Here is a 23,067-nt window from a genome sequence, read left to right as displayed (position 1 = left end):
TTTGAAAAACCAAGGACGAACTGTCACGTCCCCCAGAGAAATAGCTGACTGCCTTGTATCCTCAATAGCAGAAAAATCATCCACTGCACACTACACGCCAGAGTTCCAAAAAGTCAAAACCAGGGAGGAAAGACACCCCATTGATTTCAGGTCAGAGAACAATGAAGACTACAACAAACCGTTCTCGCTTGAGGAACTGAGGGAATCGCTGGACAAGTCACATGACACAGCGCCTGGAGAAGACGAAATCCATTACCAGTTCCTCAAGCACCTTCCCGAACCCTCATTGGCAGTCCTACTAGGGGTCTATAACTGTGTGTGGCAAACAGGCGCTTTCCCAAACAGCTGGAGGAAAGCCACAGTTATACCGATACCTAAACCGGGAAGAGACGGCTCTGACCCAGCTAACTATCGACCAATAGCACTAACAAGCTGCATCTGCAAAACCATGGAAAGAATGATTAACAGTAGGCTGGTCTGGTACCTGGAAAGGAATAAACTACCAGTGCGGATTCCGGCAGGGGCGGACAACAACTGACCACCTGGTAAGGCTGGAAGCTTATATTAGAAATGCATTACTCAGAAGAGAACATCTAGTAGCTGTATTCTTCGATATAGAAAAGGCCTATGACACAACCTGGAAACATGGCATTCTACGTGACCTGGCGCTTATGGGGCTTAAGGGACACCTCCCCCGTTTTGTGGAGGAATTCCTGAAAGATCGAAAATTTCAGGTTCGAGTGGGCAACTCCGCTTCTGACACTCATGACCAGGAAATGGGTGTACCCCAGGGCAGCATTCTGTCAGTCACCCTGTTCAACATTAAAATAAATAGCATCATAAATGCGCTGTCCCCTGGCATAGAGTGCTCTTTGTATGTCGATGACTTTGTCATTCTTACTTATGGGAAAAACATGAACACCTTAGAAAGGAAATTACAGTTATGTTTAAACAAAATTCAGGGTTGAGCAAACTATAATGGTTTCAAATTCTCAGACTCCAAAACAGTTAGTATGCATTTTTGTAATCTAAGGGGACTTTACCCAGACCCTGAACTATTTATACACAAAAAGAAGATCCCTGTCGTGAAAACTACAAAATTTTTAGGCCTCACCTTAGATTCCAAATTTAATTTTCTCCCCCACATTAAGGAACTTAAGAAGAAATGCCAAAAGTCATTAAACATACTAAGAGTACTCAGCCATACGGACTGGGGAGCTGACAGAGATACCTTGCTGCTGCTTTATCGGAGTCTAATTCGATCCAAGCTAGACTACGGATCCATAATATATGGAGCAGCAAGGAAGTCGTACCTAAAAATACTGGAACCAATACAAAATGCTGCCCTGCGTCTCTGTCTCGGCGCGTTTCGTACATCACCTATCCCAAGTCTCCATGTGGAGGCTGGAGAACTCCCCATGGATATAAGAATGAAAAAGCTTGCAATGCAGTATATAGTCAAGCTAAAATCCAACCCCACGAACCCTGCTTTTGACTCCATATTTAACCCCACAGAGGTAGAATTATACAATCGAAGGCCTAACGTCATAGAGCCGTTGGGCCTTCGAATGAGAGAACCCATCCAAAATTTAACCCCACCCATTGACCAAATCTCTAAAATAGAAACCCCTCAGAATCCTCCTTGGCTAATGAATAAACCCAAATTAAATTTATCCCTCCTTAATTTCAAAAAAGAAAATACAGACCCAAGCATACTACAAGTCCACTTTAGGGAACTGCAGGAGAGCTACGGAGATTGTGGCACCATCTACACAGACGGATCCAAAATGGAGGGAAAGGTCGCGTGTGCCTGCTCCTTTCGGAACAAAACAATCTCCCGTAGACTCCCCGATGGCTGCTCCATCTTTACGGCCGAATTGCACGCAATATTGCTTGCACTTATGGCCGTAAAAGCATCAGAAAGGAGTAAATTTATAATCTGCTCCCACTCCAAATCTGCATTGCAAGCTTTGGGGCGGATGAAGACTGACATCCCATTGGTACATAAGAGCCTGAAGCTGTTGGACCTAATAACAGCCGACCGTAGGGATGTCACCTTCATCTGGGTCCCCTCCCATGTTGGCATTGAGGGAAACGAAGCCGCAGACAGAGAAGCAAAGAGAGCCCTAAATCATGCGGTGTCAGGAACCCAAATTCCCTACTCGGACCTGAGACAAAGTATTGCCTCTGCCACCTATCGAGAGTGGCAGAACCGATGGGAGGCTGAGACTCACAGTAAACTCAGGCAGATTGTGGCGGATGTCAGGTGGCGGCCCACATCTAAGGGTCTGACAAGGCGTGATAGCACAACCATGTCCAGACTTAGGATTGGCCACACCTACATCACGCACTCTTTTGTACTGAAGAGAGAGGAGCCCCCACTTTGTGAGTACTGTGACTCTCGCCTCACCGTGGAACATATCCTCGTTGATTGCCCCAGATACCAGGATGTCAGGGCGAAATATTTTAGAGCCACTAATCTAAAAACACTATTTAATAATGTCGACCCTGGGAAGGTACTGGGCTTTATTCGGGAAGTGGGGCTATCTACGAAGATCTGATTTCTGAATTTGTGAACATGCACTATTTACATAAGATTTTTACCAAATGTTTAAAATTTTTACTACCTTTACTATTTTAACTGTGAATAGACCTTGATTTTAATTATATGACTGTGTGGAGTCTGGCCCTTGTTGTTTAGAGAGAGAGTGGTCCTTGGGGGACTGCAGGCACGACATGGCCTAAATTGTGCCGATGTGCCTCAAATCAACAAATCAAAATCTAGACGTTGTTGTTGGTCTTTAGCTTGTTCTTAGAACGCTCTAATGTTTTAGTCAGAAAAGCTCTCATGACGTGACCAATGTTAGGCGTATCTATAGGGCGTGGGCATGCTTTGAACAAACTATTTGATATTTGATCTCTGGTGACCAGGAATTGATTATCAATGTATGAACAGGGACATTATTTTATTACCCATATCCACATTTCTTTTTGATTACCTACACATTGTTAATTACTTGCTTGGAATAGCTACGTGTACATTCTGAAGCAAATACTCTATTTCACATTCCTACTGGCTTACACTGTGAAACCATTCAATCTAATCGGACTTTATTTCAGGAACATGTTATCTCCTCGTTTAAGAATGATTCAATAGTGAAGTTTATTTTGGCATTGCAGAATGTAAAAGGAGGTGGGGTGGAGGTGGATAATAAGCAAGTTTTACTCGGAGGATAAGAAATTGCCCAATAGTTTAAAGTTTCTAACTTCAGTAGCCCGATGTTAAATCTCTATTATAACATTATTATTATATTATTTTTTTTTACAGTTTTTTGTCCTGTGAGAGAAATCTGTTGTGTCTGTGTATTACTGGCTTGCTCTGATTTAGTGGCAATATCTACTCATACAGTACTTCTAACCGAGGGGCTAATAGTTGTAGTGCTAAAAGCGATGCAGGCTTCATGTGTGTTGCCCTGTGACCGCAATACATTTGACTTCCTCCATTTATTTGTACTCCCGTCGGTAACATTTCACCTAGCAGCACTAGAAGAAGAAAGTTAACAAGAGGCAGAGTGAAACTTTTTTAAAGTACAAGCTCAGTACAGGGCACAAACCACTGATCTTCCACTCGGTCAATTCTGCTTACATCAAAACAGGTATCGGATTAACTACAATTAGACCCTCTTGCAACCACTAAAGACAAACTTTCCGATAGGTGGTATTTTGATCCTATGATACCACTTAGCATTTGTCTCCTAGAGCTGCTCTTAGACTCGGTGTTCCTTGTTAATTCCATTTTGAATTACTTAGCACTAAGCTTTACAATCGTCCTACGTGTCAGTTGAAGATGGTATTGTTGTGTACGGACAATCCGTTCCTGTCCTTCAGCGGGTCGTGAACTAGCTGACCTCCACCTGGGCACCATTTTACTTTGATAAAAGTTATTTGATGAATGATCCTCTGCTAGCTAGAGTAGTGTCACTAATACAGATGAATGGTTTGTTGAATGTCTGAAGCTCTTGTAACATTAGTTGACTTGATCCTAGGTAAACAGTGAATAAAAAAAAACTCGTATGATTATTTAAATATTAAATGTTTGGTTCGGTGACCCATAGACACACCTTTTTTTCGTTCTGGTAATTTTTATTCATAAAACTAAGGAATCATCTTAAATAAATTAACTGTAAGCGTGAATGCTTGTGGAAATGGTTACCAAGCGTCTGGTACATAGCAAGACGTTAGTTACAATAGAATACAATGTAAATACGTCGCACCATTGATGCGCTGACCCTAACACCACGTGACAATGTGACGACGTGCAGTGAGAGTGCGTTGCCTGAGATAGAAATCTATATATAGAGATCATCGTCTCCGTGTTCCTAATTTGGACTGGAAGAAATGTGAACACTTTCCGTTGCAGCTCCTTGACAGAACAAAAAAAAAATACGACAAACACTGAAACACTGTCACTTTGACGGTACATCTTCAGATCTGCTTTATATAGTCATCATACCAACTGTCAGATCGCACTTGGCCATGCTGGGGAGTTTTGTCTACTTCCTATGTCACTTTATGGTCATACTGGTCAGTTTGTCTATTCTCTATGTCTGTGTGTCGTCATGCTGGTCAGTTTGTCTACTCTCTATGTCTGTGTGTGGTCATGCTGGTCAGTTTGTCTACTTTCTATTTCTGTGTGGCCATGCTGGTCAGTTTGTCTACTTTCTATGTCTGTGTGGTCATGCTGGTCAGTTTATCTACTTTCTATGTCTGTGTGGTAATGCTGGTCAGTTTGTCTACTTTCTATTTCTGTGTGGCCATGCTAGTCAGTTTGTCTACTTTCTATTTCTGTGTGGCCATGCTAGTCAGTTTGTCTACTTTCTATTTCTGTGTGGCCATGCTAGTCAGTTTGTCTACTTCCTATGTTCACTTAATGAAGATTCTGTTGTTGTTTTCTTGTCTGCTGCTCGTTCTCGCCCTCTGTGTTACTATACAATGAATTACCTTTATTTTAGTAAGGCACCGTGTCTGTGGATCCGCCCATTGGTTGTCTGCTCTTCTGGGCGCAGCGGTTGCCCCCCCCCCCGCCCCCCTTTTAGCCAAGATAACCGGGAAAACCCGCAACGCTGAGCGCTTCCCAGAGTCAAGTGTACTGAAGATATATAGACTGCTCGGATGTACTTTTTTTTGTTTTTAAACTCAACTGGCAAGTGTTTGTAAACAAGTGTGTGTGACTTATTGCAGGAGTTTTAGTTTTCTTAGAACCTAGGGGCTAGTCTCATATCTAGTGACGGAACTAAATGTACTGATTGAAGTTGGTGAAATTTAGTTTACCTTTCTTCTTTATGCGAGAGTGTCATTTACAAGAATCTTTAGATTCTAGTGATTTCATTGCTTTGGATTATTTCAAGTTTATGGTGTTTACCTGAATGAATAAATGAATTCTTTAGGAAGTGGGTACACCATGTCAAGACAGTGTTTTATTAACTGTGTGTTTGATACACAGATTTAGTAGTAGTATTTATTTATTTATTGTTTTGGCACGTTCGGGAATAGTGGCGCTAAAAGTTTCCTACAAATGGAAAGTTTTGACTTCGAGACAATGACGCGACGAATTAAACAACAGGAGGAGGTTGTTTTTTTAGGAAGAATAGCGAAATGTCAACAGATTAGTTTTTATGGCTTTATAGAGAGGCAGTTGTTATGGACGTAGAGATTCAGCTTGACGACATTCGACGGCTTCCCTACGTTATTATTAAACTTCTTATCGTCCCGAGACATGACGTTAAACTGCGCTCCTCTTTCCTTAGCACTTTTGGAGCTCAAAAGTGCCCTACTTCTTTTCTATCATTGTGTCTGCCTCCTCTTTTCCTAAGTCTGCCTTCATTGATCATCACACTGTCTCCTTAACTTTAAATTCTCACTACGTCCTAGACCAGTCCGTTTGCCGTGGACTGCGACGGGTAAGGGGGGATAAAGAGATCCTGGTGTTTGAGTGGTGGCTATCTGAGGATAAACCACAACAACACAATACTTTGGCTCCAAGTTCCCCTAGACCTGAGACCCAGATGGCCCGCTCTGGGTCAACCGGCTGGTCATGCCGAGCTACCAGCATAGGTCGTCGACCTATGCTGGAGGGCGGTGGCTGGAGGGTCAATCAGGGAGCTGCTGTATCGGACACATGTCCGATGTAGCAGCTGACTGAGTATAGCACCTGTGTAGCCCTGGCGGGCTCATTCTTGACATCCGAATGGCCCGTCCCCTTGTTGGACTCGATGGCGGGTGGGGAGCACAGGTGCCGAATTAACCAAAATATATATGGACAAAAAAACACACACAAAACTACTTGCCCCAGACCTATGTCTGGGCAAGAAACGTCGAATTGACGATAAAAAAGAGGAGGTCCCAAAAAGCTGTGCCACCTGGCCATCATTTCTGGTGGTTAGATGCACAGAGGAGGGAAAAAGCCTGACAAAGTTGAGCCCTTTTATTATCTATAAGGGACTCAAGTCAGTAGTGGGAGAGCCCAAGAGTGTGTCTAAGCTACACAAAACAATGGAACTCCTTGTAGAAGTAGACAGCAAGACACACTCTGATGGGCTTTTAAGATGCAGAAGACTCTGTGATCTCCAAGTGGAAGTCATGCCACACAAGAGTCTGAACACCAGCAGAGGTGTAATCAGCTCTAGGGACCTACTGGAATGTTCCGAGAAGGAAATAGTGGAGGGCATTGAAGGAGTCACCCATGCCCGGCGCATTACCAGGCGCAGGGAGGGTGAGGAGGTCAAAACCGCCACTATTATCCTCACATTCGGAACTAGGACACCGCCAGAGTATGTGAAGGCAGGATACCTACGAGTTCCAGTGAGGCCCTACATACCTAACCCCATGAGGTGCTTCAAGTGCCAGGGTTATGGACACGGCGCGGCAGTCTGCAAGAGGAACACTGTGTGTGCCAGATGTGCTGGAGAGGGTCATGAGGACAAGGGCTGCACAGCCCAGTTCAAATGCCCAAACTGTCAAGCTGGCCACTCAGCCTACTCCAAGGACTGCCCTGTGTGGAAACAGGAGGTTGCCGTGCAGGAGTACAAGGCAAGAAACGGATGTACCTTTAGCCAGGCGAAATCGGCTGTACTGGCCCTACCCAAGGGCCAATTCGGCTTGACAAAGACCTACGCCCAGGCTGTTGCTAAGAAAGGAATATCCATAGCCACACAGACGGACACATTGACCCCACCACCCCCTCCTCCTCCCCCAACTCAGAAGAAAACACCGCCAAAGAACACACCTCTGAAGAAACAAGAAAGCCCTGTTGTCATGCTAAAGAACAGGTTCTCTGTGCTCGCTGATGAGAGCATGGAGACTGAGCAGCATGTCAAAACCAATACTCCGGGAGAACCCGGAGACATCATGTCTGACACAGGTTCTCCTCAGAGAACCCAGCCAGACACCCCAACCTCTACCGAGTTAGAGGTTGACCAACTCCCTAAGGGGAGAAACCAAAGCGGAGAGGATGCCCGAGGTGAGAGAGGAGGAAATAACCTCCGCTCTAACTAGAGGGATCTCCCCTCTCCAGAGAGAAAGACTTCCCCCAAAAGGGGGTTGTCCTCCTCTCCATCCAAACCCAAGAATAAAAATACCAAGGTCATTGGAATAAAGGGAAACCCCTCCGGGGGCCTCCCAAGGCCAAATAGCTCCAAGTAGGTCATCTAGAATAAGCCATGGATTCCAGAATTGTACAGTGGAATTGTAGAGGCCTCAAGGCCAATTACGAGGAAATGCAGCTACTGATGGACTCTGAGACTCCTGTAGCTGTCTGCTTACAGGAAACATTTCTGAAAGATTGCATCAGCTTCCGAAGCTACCGTGCTTACACCAAGAATGTTGAGGATGCAGAGAGAGCATCAGGTGGAGTCTGTATCCTTGTGAAGGATAGCATCCCCCATGAGAGGGTAGAACTACAGACCACACTACAGGCCGTTTGCAGCTAGGATAACCCTTCACAAGGTTATCACTTGCTGCAGCCTGTATCTACCACCAGGCGCTCCATTAAACCGAACAGACATGGAGGACCTATTGAAACAACTCCCCCGGCCTTATTTAATCCTTGGGGATTTCAATGCCCATAACACCATGTGGGGATCCAACAATACCGACACAAGAGGTCGTATGCTGGAGGATATCTTCCTCCAACATGATTTATGCATACTTAATGATGCATCACCGACCTACTTGCACCCAGGAACTGGATCATTCACATGCATTGACCTCACCGTATGCGTCCCCGGACTTCTGGACGATTTTAAATGGTCAGTTAGCAATGATCTACGGGGAAGTGATCACTTCCCAATCATCATTACTAACAATCTCCCTTCATTGGGACGACCTCAGCGGTGGAAACTGAATAAGGCCGATTGGGAACAATTCCAAAAAAGATGCTCTGAGGATATCACAGAAAATATCCTCCATGAACAGAACCCAGCTGATACCTTTGCTAGCAAGCTACTAAGTATAGCCAGGAAAGTTGTACCCCTAACCTCTGCAAATCCAAAACGGCCTAGCAAACCATGGTTTGATACAGCTTGCAAAAGTGCTATTGGTGATAGGAAAAAACGACTGGCTGCATTTATAAAGAATCCTTCCCAGGAAAACCTAAAGCTATTCAGGATAGCTAGAGCAAAGGCTAGACAAACCATACGGTCAGCCAAAAGGAATTCCTGGAGAAGTTTTGTCGGCAGTCTGGATGCCAAAACTTCTGCTAGAGCGGTTTGGAAGGCAGTAAGGCGAATCAAAGGGAAAGAATCAAATGCAATAGGGCATTTGAAAAACCAAGGACGAACTGTCACGTCCCCCAGAGAAATAGCTGACTGCCTTGTATCCTCAATAGCAGAAAAATCATCCACTGCACACTACACGCCAGAGTTCCAAAAAGTCAAAACCAGGGAGGAAAGACACCCCATTGATTTCAGGTCAGAGAACAATGAAGACTACAACAAACCGTTCTCGCTTGAGGAACTGAGGGAATCGCTGGACAAGTCACATGACACAGCGCCTGGAGAAGACGAAATCCATTACCAGTTCCTCAAGCACCTTCCCGAACCCTCATTGGCAGTCCTACTAGGGGTCTATAACTGTGTGTGGCAAACAGGCGCTTTCCCAAACAGCTGGAGGAAAGCCACAGTTATACCGATACCTAAACCGGGAAGAGACGGCTCTGACCCAGCTAACTATCGACCAATAGCACTAACAAGCTGCATCTGCAAAACCATGGAAAGAATGATTAACAGTAGGCTGGTCTGGTACCTGGAAAGGAATAAACTACCAGTGCGGATTCCGGCAGGGGCGGACAACAACTGACCACCTGGTAAGGCTGGAAGCTTATATTAGAAATGCATTACTCAGAAGAGAACATCTAGTAGCTGTATTCTTCGATATAGAAAAGGCCTATGACACAACCTGGAAACATGGCATTCTACGTGACCTGGCGCTTATGGGGCTTAAGGGACACCTCCCCCGTTTTGTGGAGGAATTCCTGAAAGATCGAAAATTTCAGGTTCGAGTGGGCAACTCCGCTTCTGACACTCATGACCAGGAAATGGGTGTACCCCAGGGCAGCATTCTGTCAGTCACCCTGTTCAACATTAAAATAAATAGCATCATAAATGCGCTGTCCCCTGGCATAGAGTGCTCTTTGTATGTCGATGACTTTGTCATTCTTACTTATGGGAAAAACATGAACACCTTAGAAAGGAAATTACAGTTATGTTTAAACAAAATTCAGGGTTGGGCAAACTATAATGGTTTCAAATTCTCAGACTCCAAAACAGTTAGTATGCATTTTTGTAATCTAAGGGGACTTCACCCAGACCCTGAACTATTTATACACAAAAAGAAGATCCCTGTCGTGAAAACTACAAAATTTTTAGGCCTCACCTTAGATTCCAAATTTAATTTTCTCCCCCACATTAAGGAACTTAAGAAGAAATGCCAAAAGTCATTAAACATACTAAGAGTACTCAGCCATACGGACTGGGGAGCTGACAGAGATACCTTGCTGCTGCTTTATCGGAGTCTAATTCGATCCAAGCTAGACTACGGATCCATAATATATGGAGCAGCAAGGAAGTCGTACCTAAAAATACTGGAACCAATACAAAATGCTGCCCTGCGTCTCTGTCTCGGCGCGTTTCGTACATCACCTATCCCAAGTCTCCATGTGGAGGCTGGAGAACTCCCCATGGATATAAGAATGAAAAAGCTTGCAATGCAGTATATAGTCAAGCTAAAATCCAACCCCACGAACCCTGCTTTTGACTCCATATTTAACCCCACAGAGGTAGAATTATACAATCGAAGGCCTAACGTCATAGAGCCGTTGGGCCTTCGAATGAGAGAACCCATCCAAAATTTAACCCCACCCATTGACCAAATCTCTAAAATAGAAACCCCTCAGAATCCTCCTTGGCTAATGAATAAACCCAAATTAAATTTATCCCTCCTTAATTTCAAAAAAGAAAATACAGACCCAAGCATACTACAAGTCCACTTTAGGGAACTGCAGGAGAGCTACGGAGATTGTGGCACCATCTACACAGACGGATCCAAAATGGAGGGAAAGGTCGCGTGTGCCTGCTCCTTTCGGAACAAAACAATCTCCCGTAGACTCCCCGATGGCTGCTCCATCTTTACGGCCGAATTGCACGCAATATTGCTTGCACTTATGGCCGTAAAAGCATCAGAAAGGAGTAAATTTATAATCTGCTCCCACTCCAAATCTGCATTGCAAGCTTTGGGGCGGATGAAGACTGACATCCCATTGGTACATAAGAGCCTGAAGCTGTTGGACCTAATAACAGCCGACCGTAGGGATGTCAATTTCATCTGGGTCCCCTCCCATGTTGGCATTGAGGGAAACGAAGCCGCAGACAGAGAAGCAAAGAGAGCCCTAAATCATGCGGTGTCAGGAACCCAAATTCCCTACTCGGACCTGAGACAAAGTATTGCCTCTGCCACCTATCGAGAGTGGCAGAACCGATGGGAGGCTGAGACTCACAGTAAACTCAGGCAGATTGTGGCGGATGTCAGGTGGCGGCCCACATCTAAGGGTCTGACAAGGCGTGATAGCACAACCATGTCCAGACTTAGGATTGGCCACACCTACATCACGCACTCTTTTGTACTGAAGAGAGAGGAGCCCCCACTTTGTGAGTACTGTGACTCTCGCCTCACCGTGGAACATATCCTCGTTGATTGCCCCAGATACCAGGATGTCAGGGCGAAATATTTTAGAGCCACTAATCTAAAAACACTATTTAATAATGTCGACCCTGGGAAGGTACTGGGCTTTATTCGGGAAGTGGGGCTATCTACGAAGATCTGATTTCTGAATTTGTGAACATGCACTATTTACATAAGATTTTTACCAAATGTTTAAAATTTTTACTACCTTTACTATTTTAACTGTGAATAGACCTTGATTTTAATTATATGACTGTGTGGAGTCTGGCCCTTGTTGTTTAGAGAGAGAGTGGTCCTTGGGGGACTGCAGGCACGACATGGCCTAAATTGTGCCGATGTGCCTCAAATCAACAAATCAAAATCTAGACGTTGTTGTTGGTCTTTAGCTTGTTCTTAGAACGCTCTAATGTTTTAGTCAGAAAAGCTCTCATGACGTGACCAATGTTAGGCGTATCTATAGGGCGTGGGCATGCTTTGAACAAACTATTTGATATTTGATCTCTGGTGACCAGGAATTGATTATCAATGTATGAACAGGGACATTATTTTATTACCCATATCCACATTTCTTTTTGATTACCTACACATTGTTAATTACTTGCTTGGAATAGCTACGTGTACATTCTGAAGCAAATACTCTATTTCACATTCCTACTGGCTTACACTGTGAAACCATTCAATCTAATCGGACTTTATTTCAGGAACATGTTATCTCCTCGTTTAAGAATGATTCAATAGTGAAGTTTATTTTGGCATTGCAGAATGTAAAAGGAGGTGGGGTGGAGGTGGATAATAAGCAAGTTTTACTCGGAGGATAAGAAATTGCCCAATAGTTTAAAGTTTCTAACTTCAGTAGCCCGATGTTAAATCTCTATTATAACATTATTATTATATTATTTTTTTTTACAGTTTTTTGTCCTGTGAGAGAAATCTGTTGTGTCTGTGTATTACTGGCTTGCTCTGATTTAGTGGCAATATCTACTCATACAGTACTTCTAACCGAGGGGCTAATAGTTGTAGTGCTAAAAGCGATGCAGGCTTCATGTGTGTTGCCCTGTGACCGCAATACATTTGACTTCCTCCATTTATTTGTACTCCCGTCGGTAACATTTCACCTAGCAGCACTAGAAGAAGAAAGTTAACAAGAGGCAGAGTGAAACTTTTTTAAAGTACAAGCTCAGTACAGGGCACAAACCACTGATCTTCCACTCGGTCAATTCTGCTTACATCAAAACAGGTATCGGATTAACTACAATTAGACCCTCTTGCAACCACTAAAGACAAACTTTCCGATAGGTGGTATTTTGATCCTATGATACCACTTAGCATTTGTCTCCTAGAGCTGCTCTTAGACTCGGTGTTCCTTGTTAATTCCATTTTGAATTACTTAGCACTAAGCTTTACAATCGTCCTACGTGTCAGTTGAAGATGGTATTGTTGTGTACGGACAATCCGTTCCTGTCCTTCAGCGGGTCGTGAACTAGCTGACCTCCACCTGGGCACCATTTTACTTTGATAAAAGTTATTTGATGAATGATCCTCTGCTAGCTAGAGTAGTGTCACTAATACAGATGAATGGTTTGTTGAATGTCTGAAGCTCTTGTAACATTAGTTGACTTGATCCTAGGTAAACAGTGAATAAAAAAAAACTCGTATGATTATTTAAATATTAAATGTTTGGTTCGGTGACCCATAGACACACCTTTTTTTCGTTCTGGTAATTTTTATTCATAAAACTAAGGAATCATCTTAAATAAATTAACTGTAAGCGTGAATGCTTGTGGAAATGGTTACCAAGCGTCTGGTACATAGCAAGACGTTAGTTACAATAGAATACAATGTAAATACGTCGCACCATTGATGCGCTGACCCTAACACCACGTGACAATGTGACGACGTGCAGTGAGAGTGCGTTGCCTGAGATAGAAATCTATATATAGAGATCATCGTCTCCGTGTTCCTAATTTGGACTGGAAGAAATGTGAACACTTTCCGTTGCAGCTCCTTGACAGAACAAAAAAAAAATACGACAAACACTGAAACACTGTCACTTTGACGGTACATCTTCAGATCTGCTTTATATAGTCATCATACCAACTGTCAGATCGCACTTGGCCATGCTGGGGAGTTTTGTCTACTTCCTATGTCACTTTATGGTCATACTGGTCAGTTTGTCTATTCTCTATGTCTGTGTGTCGTCATGCTGGTCAGTTTGTCTACTCTCTATGTCTGTGTGTGGTCATGCTGGTCAGTTTGTCTACTTTCTATTTCTGTGTGGCCATGCTGGTCAGTTTGTCTACTTTCTATGTCTGTGTGGTCATGCTGGTCAGTTTATCTACTTTCTATGTCTGTGTGGTAATGCTGGTCAGTTTGTCTACTTTCTATTTCTGTGTGGCCATGCTAGTCAGTTTGTCTACTTTCTATTTCTGTGTGGCCATGCTAGTCAGTTTGTCTACTTTCTATTTCTGTGTGGCCATGCTAGTCAGTTTGTCTACTTCCTATGTTCACTTAATGAAGATTCTGTTGTTGTTTTCTTGTCTGCTGCTCGTTCTCGCCCTCTGTGTTACTATACAATGAATTACCTTTATTTTAGTAAGGCACCGTGTCTGTGGATCCGCCCATTGGTTGTCTGCTCTTCTGGGCGCAGCGGTTGCCCATCCCCCCCCGCCCCCCTTTTAGCCAAGATAACCGGGAAAACCCGCAACGCTGAGCGCTTCCCAGAGTCAAGTGTACTGAAGATATATAGACTGCTCGGATGTACTTTTTTTTGTTTTTAAACTCAACTGGCAAGTGTTTGTAAACAAGTGTGTGTGACTTATTGCAGGAGTTTTAGTTTTCTTAGAACCTAGGGGCTAGTCTCATATCTAGTGACGGAACTAAATGTACTGATTGAAGTTGGTGAAATTTAGTTTACCTTTCTTCTTTATGCGAGAGTGTCATTTACAAGAATCTTTAGATTCTAGTGATTTCATTGCTTTGGATTATTTCAAGTTTATGGTGTTTACCTGAATGAATAAATGAATTCTTTAGGAAGTGGGTACACCATGTCAAGACAGTGTTTTATTAACTGTGTGTTTGATACACAGATTTAGTAGTAGTATTTATTTATTTATTGTTTTGGCACGTTCGGGAATAGTGGCGCTAAAAGTTTCCTACAAATGGAAAGTTTTGACTTCGAGACAATGACGCGACGAATTAAACAACAGGAGGAGGTTGTTTTTTTAGGAAGAATAGCGAAATGTCAACAGATTAGTTTTTATGGCTTTATAGAGAGGCAGTTGTTATGGACGTAGAGATTCAGCTTGACGACATTCGACGGCTTCCCTACGTTATTATTAAACTTCTTATCGTCCCGAGACATGACGTTAAACTGCGCTCCTCTTTCCTTAGCACTTTTGGAGCTCAAAAGTGCCCTACTTCTTTTCTATCATTGTGTCTGCCTCCTCTTTTCCTAAGTCTGCCTTCATTGATCATCACACTGTCTCCTTAACTTTAAATTCTCACTACGTCCTAGACCAGTCCGTTTGCCGTGGACTGCGACGGGTAAGGGGGGATAAAGAGATCCTGGTGTTTGAGTGGTGGCTATCTGAGGATAAACCACAACAACACAATACTTTGGCTCCAAGTTCCCCTAGACCTGAGACCCAGATGGCCCGCTCTGGGTCAACCGGCTGGTCATGCCGAGCTACCAGCATAGGTCGTCGACCTATGCTGGAGGGCGGTGGCTGGAGGGTCAATCAGGGAGCTGCTGTATCGGACACATGTCCGATGTAGCAGCTGACTGAGTATAGCACCTGTGTAGCCCTGGCGGGCTCATTCTTGACATCCGAATGGCCCGTCCCCTTGTTGGACTCGATGGCGGGTGGGGAGCACAGGTGCCGAATTAACCAAAATATATATGGACAAAAAAACACACACAAAACTACTTGCCCCAGACCTATGTCTGGGCAAGAAACGTCGAATTGACGATAAAAAAGAGGAGGTCCCAAAAAGCTGTGCCACCTGGCCATCATTTCTGGTGGTTAGATGCACAGAGGAGGGAAAAAGCCTGACAAAGTTGAGCCCTTTTATTATCTATAAGGGACTCAAGTCAGTAGTGGGAGAGCCCAAGAGTGTGTCTAAGCTACACAAAACAATGGAACTCCTTGTAGAAGTAGACAGCAAGACACACTCTGATGGGCTTTTAAGATGCAGAAGACTCTGTGATCTCCAAGTGGAAGTCATGCCACACAAGAGTCTGAACACCAGCAGAGGTGTAATCAGCTCTAGGGACCTACTGGAATGTTCCGAGAAGGAAATAGTGGAGGGCATTGAAGGAGTCACCCATGCCCGGCGCATTACCAGGCGCAGGGAGGGTGAGGAGGTCAAAACCGCCACTATTATCCTCACATTCGGAACTAGGACACCGCCAGAGTATGTGAAGGCAGGATACCTACGAGTTCCAGTGAGGCCCTACATACCTAACCCCATGAGGTGCTTCAAGTGCCAGGGTTATGGACACGGCGCGGCAGTCTGCAAGAGGAACACTGTGTGTGCCAGATGTGCTGGAGAGGGTCATGAGGACAAGGGCTGCACAGCCCAGTTCAAATGCCCAAACTGTCAAGCTGGCCACTCAGCCTACTCCAAGGACTGCCCTGTGTGGAAACAGGAGGTTGCCGTGCAGGAGTACAAGGCAAGAAACGGATGTACCTTTAGCCAGGCGAAATCGGCTGTACTGGCCCTACCCAAGGGCCAATTCGGCTTGACAAAGACCTACGCCCAGGCTGTTGCTAAGAAAGGAATATCCATAGCCACACAGACGGACACATTGACCCCACCACCCCCTCCTCCTCCCCCAACTCAGAAGAAAACACCGCCAAAGAACACACCTCTGAAGAAACAAGAAAGCCCTGTTGTCATGCTAAAGAACAGGTTCTCTGTGCTCGCTGATGAGAGCATGGAGACTGAGCAGCATGTCAAAACCAATACTCCGGGAGAACCCGGAGACATCATGTCTGACACAGGTTCTCCTCAGAGAACCCAGTCAGACACCCCAACCTCTACCGAGTTAGAGGTTGACCAACTCCCTAAGGGGAGAAATCAAAGCGGAGAGGATGCCCGAGGTGAGAGAGGAGGAAATAACCTCCGCTCTAACCAGAGGGATCTCCCCTCTCCAGAGAGAAAGACTTCCCCCAAAAGGGGGTTGTCCTCCTCTCCATCCAAACCCAAGAATAAAAATACCAAGGTCACTGGAATAAAGGGAAACCCCTCCGGGGGCCTCCCAAGGCCAAATAGCTCCAAGTAGGTCATCTAGAATAAGCCATGGATTCCAGAATTGTACAGTGGAATTGTAGAGGCCTCAAGGCCAATTACGAGGAAATGCAGCTACTGATGGACTCTGAGACTCCTGTAGCTGTCTGCTTACAGGAAACATTTCTGAAAGATTGCATCAGCTTCCGAAGCTACCGTGCTTACACCAAGAATGTTGAGGATGCAGAGAGAGCATCAGGTGGAGTCTGTATCCTTGTGAAGGATAGCATCCCCCATGAGAGGGTAGAACTACAGACCACACTACAGGCCGTTTGCAGCTAGGATAACCCTTCATAAGGTTATCACTTGCTGCAGCCTGTATCTACCAGCAGGCGCTCCATTAAACCGAACAGACATGGAGGACCTATTGAAACAACCCCCCCGGCCTTATTTAATCCTTGGGGATTTCAATGCCCATAACACCATGTGGGGATCCAACAATACCGACACAAGAGGTCGTATGCTGGAGGATATCTTCCTCCAACATGATTTATGCATACTTAATGATGCATCACCGACCTACTTGCACCCAGGAACTGGATCATTCACATGCATTGACCTCACCGTATGCGTCCCCGGACTTCTGGACGATTTTAAATGGTCAGTTAGCAATGATCTACGGGGAAGTGATCACTTCCCAATCATCATTACTAACAATCTCCCTTCATTGGGACGACCTCAGCGGTGGAAACTGAATAAGGCCGATTGGGAACAATTCCAAAAAAGATGCTCTGAGGATATCACAGAAAATATCCTCCATGAACAGAACCCAGCTGATACCTTTGCTAGCAAGCTACTAAGTATAGCCAGGAAAGTTGTACCCCTAACCTCTGCAAATCCAAAACGGCCTAGCAAACCATGGTTTGATACAGCTTGCAAAAGTGCTATTGGTGATAGGAAAAAACGACTGGCTGCATTTATAAAGAATCCTTCCCAGGAAAACCTAAAGCTATTCAGGATAGCTAGAGCAAAGGCTAGACAAACCATACGGTCAGCCAAAAGGAATTCCTGGAGAAGTTTTGTCGGCAGTCTGGATGCCAAAACTTCTGCTAGAGCGGTTTGGAAGGCAGTAAGGCGAATCAAAGGGAAAGAATCAAATGCAATAGGGCATTTGAAAAACCAAGGACGAACTGTCACGTCCCCCAGAGAAATAGCTGACTGCCTTGTATCCTCAATAGCAGAAAAATCATCCACTGCACACTACACGCCAGAGTTCCAAAAAGTCAAAACCAGGGAGGAAAGACACCCCATTGATTTCAGGTCAGAGAACAATGAAGACTACAACAAACCGTTCTCGCTTGAGGAACTGAGGGAATCGCTGGACAAGTCACATGACACAGCGCCTGGAGAAGACGAAATCCATTACCAGTTCCTCAAGCACCTTCCCGAACCCTCATTGGCAGTCCTACTAGGGGTCTATAACTGTGTGTGGCAAACAGGCGCTTTCCCAAACAGCTGGAGGAAAGCCACAGTTATACCGATACCTAAACCGGGAAGAGACGGCTCTGACCCAGCTAACTATCGACCAATAGCACTAACAAGCTGCATCTGCAAAACCATGGAAAGAATGATTAACAGTAGGCTGGTCTGGTACCTGGAAAGGAATAAACTACCAGTGCGGATTCCGGCAGGGGCGGACAACAACTGACCACCTGGTAAGGCTGGAAGCTTATATTAGAAATGCATTACTCAGAAGAGAACATCTAGTAGCTGTATTCTTCGATATAGAAAAGGCCTATGACACAACCTGGAAACATGGCATTCTACGTGACCTGGCGCTTATGGGGCTTAAGGGACACCTCCCCCGTTTTGTGGAGGAATTCCTGAAAGATCGAAAATTTCAGGTTCGAGTGGGCAACTCCGCTTCTGACACTCATGACCAGGAAATGGGTGTACCCCAGGGCAGCATTCTGTCAGTCACCCTGTTCAACATTAAAATAAATAGCATCATAAATGCGCTGTCCCCTGGCATAGAGTGCTCTTTGTATGTCGATGACTTTGTCATTCTTACTTATGGGAAAAACATGAACACCTTAGAAAGGAAATTACAGTTATGTTTAAACAAAATTCAGGGTTGGGCAAACTATAATGGTTTCAAATTCTCAGACTCCAAAACAGTTAGTATGCATTTTTGTAATCTAAGGGGACTCCACCCAGACCCTGAACTATTTATACACAAAAAGAAGATCCCTGTCGTGAAAACTACAAAATTTTTAGGCCTCACCTTAGATTCCAAATTTAATTTTCTCCCCCACATTAAGGAACTTAAGAAGAAATGCCAAAAGTCATTAAACATACTAAGAGTACTCAGCCATACGGACTGGGGAGCTGACAGAGATACCTTGCTGCTGCTTTATCGGAGTCTAATTCGATCCAAGCTAGACTACGGATCCATAATATATGGAGCAGCAAGGAAGTCGTACCTAAAAATACTGGAACCAATACAAAATGCTGCCCTGCGTCTCTGTCTCGGCGCGTTTCGTACATCACCTATCCCAAGTCTCCATGTGGAGGCTGGAGAACTCCCCATGGATATAAGAATGAAAAAGCTTGCAATGCAGTATATAGTCAAGCTAAAATCCAACCCCACGAACCCTGCTTTTGACTCCATATTTAACCCCACAGAGGTAGAATTATACAATCGAAGGCCTAACGTCATAGAGCCGTTGGGCCTTCGAATGAGAGAACCCATCCAAAATTTAACCCCACCCATTGACCAAATCTCTAAAATAGAAACCCCTCAGAATCCTCCTTGGCTAATGAATAAACCCAAATTAAATTTATCCCTCCTTAATTTCAAAAAAGAAAATACAGACCCAAGCATACTACAAGTCCACTTTAGGGAACTGCAGGAGAGCTACGGAGATTGTGGCACCATCTACACAGACGGATCCAAAATGGAGGGAAAGGTCGCGTGTGCCTGCTCCTTTCGGAACAAAACAATCTCCCGTAGACTCCCCGATGGCTGCTCCATCTTTACGGCCGAATTGCACGCAATATTGCTTGCACTTATGGCCGTAAAAGCATCAGAAAGGAGTAAATTTATAATCTGCTCCCACTCCAAATCTGCATTGCAAGCTTTGGGGCGGATGAAGACTGACATCCCATTGGTACATAAGAGCCTGAAGCTGTTGGACCTAATAACAGCCGACCGTAGGGATGTCACCTTCATCTGGGTCCCCTCCCATGTTGGCATTGAGGGAAACGAAGCCGCAGACAGAGAAGCAAAGAGAGCCCTAAATCATGCGGTGTCAGGAACCCAAATTCCCTACTCGGACCTGAGACAAAGTATTGCCTCTGCCACCTATCGAGAGTGGCAGAACCGATGGGAGGCTGAGACTCACAGTAAACTCAGGCAGATTGTGGCAGATGTCAGGTGGCGGCCCACATCTAAGGGTCTGACAAGGCATGGTAGCACAACCATGTCCAGACTTAGGATTGGCCACACCTACATCACGCACTCTTTTGTACTGAAGAGAGAGGAGCCCCCACTTTGCGAGTACTGTGACTCACGCCTCACCGTGGAACATATCCTCGTTGATTGCCCCAGATACCAGGATGTCAGGGCGAAATATTTTAGAGCCACTAATCTAAAAACACTATTTAATAATGTCGACCCTGGGAAGGTACTGGGCTTTATTCGGGAAGTGGGGCTATCTACGAAGATCTGATTTCTGAATTTATGAACATGCACTATTTACATTAGATTTTTACCAAATATTAAAATTTTTACTACCTTTACTATTTTAACTGTGAATAGACCTTGATTTTAATTATATGACTGTATAGAATCTGGCCCTTGTTGTTTAGAGAGAGAGTAGTCCTTGGGGGACTGCAGGCACGACATGGCCTAAATTGTGCCGATGTGCCTCAAATCAAAATCAAATCATTAAACTTCTTGTTCGACATTTGCTCTCAGCGTCGACTAACTTCTGATTTCGTTATTTGAGTATTACCTCCCTTCGACTTCTCTGCATAAGACACAGCGCGGAAGCGCCTAACATTAGTTCACTTTCATGTGTTTATGATTTGAAAAAAAAAGTGTATCACACTTGGTCCTACATATAGTCTTCTTAGGAATGTCCTAGCTCTAGCCAATTGTCTCTTTTTTAATCTAGTGGCATGGCTGTTGCGTGTAACAACCTACTCGCTGACTTAACACTAGGCTAAGCTACTATCGTCTTCTTGTGTACTTAAAGTCTGGGGCACCACGCCTGACCATTTGACCTGTCCCTGTCTTACATTTCTTATGGTCATTTCAAAAACATACTCTTCGCTCCACTGTTTAGAAACTGTAGACTACAAGCAAGCTGACGCTTCAAGTGACCCTAAGATAGCCTGCGTTCATTAGCATGCTATATTTAGAAACGTATGCAGATCACATGATTTCAATAACACGCACAGAACTTGAGTGTGTGTGTTTAAAAGATTATTTATGATTTGTTTTATTTTAATAGTTGATCTCTGTTTTACTGGGGGGGGGGGGGCAGTTGGTTAGACTATTTTTAGACCCCCCTCCCTATTTCCCCCTCTTGTGAGTGCCATGGTTGAAGAAGGCACGTAGACTATTGTGTATCTAGCACAAAACTAGTTGGTCGTGTCCGTTGATACCATGCCGTTAATTAACCCTCTTAATTATGATGTGGACCAACCAATAGGCTAGTCCAGTTATCTTAATAAACAAGCAGGCGGCATACTTTTCTTAAGACTGCGACCTACTTCGTCTGGAGTACATTTCCACTGTTTGTTATTTGGTAGGAAAGTATTGCTCCATGCTTGTCCGTCTGTCACGCTGTGCTTGACAAGCGGTCACGGTGTCTCGTTGACGTGATGGGCTTAGAACAGAAGATAATGTTGGTCATAGCGATAAGAGAGAAAGGTGAAACAACTTCAATAGAGAGGAAGAGATTGGAAAGTCTGAGAGAGAGAGAGAGAGAGAGTTTATTCTGTGCTAGAATCCATGTACTTTTAGTGTCTGATCTAACAGTGAAGTTGTATTTCACATATTCTGTGCTAGAATCCATTTCCTTACGGATAATAAAGATTATTATTATTATTATTATTATTATTATTATAACAGTGAAGTTGTATTTCACATATTCTGTGCTAGAATCCTTGTACTTTTAGTGTCTGATCTAACAGTGAAGTTGTATTTCGTATTTCACATATTCTGTGCTAGAATTCTTGTACTTTTAGTGTCTGATCTAACAGTGAAGTTGTATTTCGTATTTCACATATTCTGTGCTAGAATTCTTGTACTTTTAGTGTCTGATCTAACAGTGAAGTTGTATTTCACATATTCTGTATCTTGTTTCATCCTACAAGTGTCTCGTCATGTTTTCTTGGGTTTTATTCTCTCTCTCTCTCTCTCTCTCTCTCTCTCTCTCTTGTGTTATTAGAGCATGGAATAAGTAGCCTGAGTCAGTCAGGAAAACCAGTGACTTGGCAGAATTTAAGTCATTGATTAACATGCTCGGCTAGATTGACCTAGGGACACTCGTAGAACATAATCATCTTTTTGAAGTAACGACTGTATTTTAAAAGATGAAGACACTCAATCTCTCAATTCAGTGATACAGACAGTCAGGGACTCAGTCCACCAATCCTATCTCGCTGTTAGAATGATAACATTCAGTTAGTATGGGCTGCTACGTCATCCATCACGTGACGCCAATGTTTCTAGTTGATCACCTTACAACTCCCTACCTTTAGCTCTCTCCCTCCCCAATCGATCAGCGGCACCGAGCGCTGTTCACACCAGGAGCTACTCATACTTTCTAATCTATAGACCACATCGATTTGACCAGTTAATGTGAGGCGGCGCTTCAATGAGTCGTTTTTGTCTCCTTTGAAGTCATTGACAACATCATTAGTCACTGCTTGGAACATCCTTAGTCACTGCTTGGAACATCATTAGTCACTGCTTGGAACATCATTATTCACTGCTTGGAACATCATTAGTCACTGCTTGGAACATCATTAGTCACTGCTTGGAACATCATTAGTCACTGCTTGGAACATCATTAGTCACTGCTTGAAACATCCTTAGTCACTGCTTGGAACATCATTAGTCACTGCTTGGAACATCATTAGTCACTGCTTGGAACATCCTTAGTCACTGCTTGGAACATCATTAGTCACTGCTTGGAACATCATTAGTCACTGCTTGGAACATCATTAGTCACTGCTTGGAACATCCTTAGTCACTGCTTGGAACATCCTTAGTCACTGCTTGGAACATCCTTAGTCACTGCTTGGAACATCCTTAGTCACTGCTTGGAACATCATTAGTCACTGCTTGCATAGTTTCACTCAGATGTTGATAGAAGGGGTGGGGGGAGTCCTTGTAAGAGTGAGAATGTTGATGCTGTCCACTCTGTGAAACTAAATGAGTCAACCCGCCTTTGATTCTTCATGCTGCTATCCTTAGTAGGAACAGTTTTGTATCTCATTTATCGAGTTCAGGTGGAAACAAGAGTTTTCATTGAGTTCAGGTGGAAACCAGAGTTTTCATTGAGTTCAGGTGGAAACCAGAGTTTTCAT

The 23,067-nt window shown here is 44.1% G+C and overlaps 1 protein-coding gene across 9 annotated transcripts in view; it reads left to right on the top strand.

Moving 5' to 3' along the window:
- The window catches only part of LOC106067994 (oxysterol-binding protein-related protein 8-like), a 95,068-nt gene that overhangs the window by 44,081 nt on the left and 27,920 nt on the right, over window positions 1-23,067 (top strand). Inside the window, exon 1 of one of the 9 annotated variants that reach the window (XM_056044573.1) lies at window positions 14,112-14,129. The exons of 7 other annotated variants lie outside the window; for them this stretch is intronic. Coding sequence is in view for 1 of the 2 variants with exons in the window: in XM_056044580.1 (XP_055900555.1) it covers window positions 14,253-14,268 (16 nt within the window). In the remaining variant the exon portion in view is untranslated. Of the gene's footprint in view, window positions 1-14,111; window positions 14,130-14,237; window positions 14,269-23,067 lie in introns of those variants that run through there. One more of the 9 variants, XM_056044580.1, reaches the window with a different exon arrangement.

Source organism: Biomphalaria glabrata, chromosome 10 (genome assembly GCF_947242115.1).
Source record: "Biomphalaria glabrata chromosome 10, xgBioGlab47.1, whole genome shotgun sequence".
NCBI classification, from domain to species: Eukaryota; Metazoa; Mollusca; class Gastropoda; family Planorbidae; genus Biomphalaria; species Biomphalaria glabrata.
Note: the sequence above shows the minus strand (reverse complement) of the source record. Positions and strands in the feature narration are given on the sequence as shown.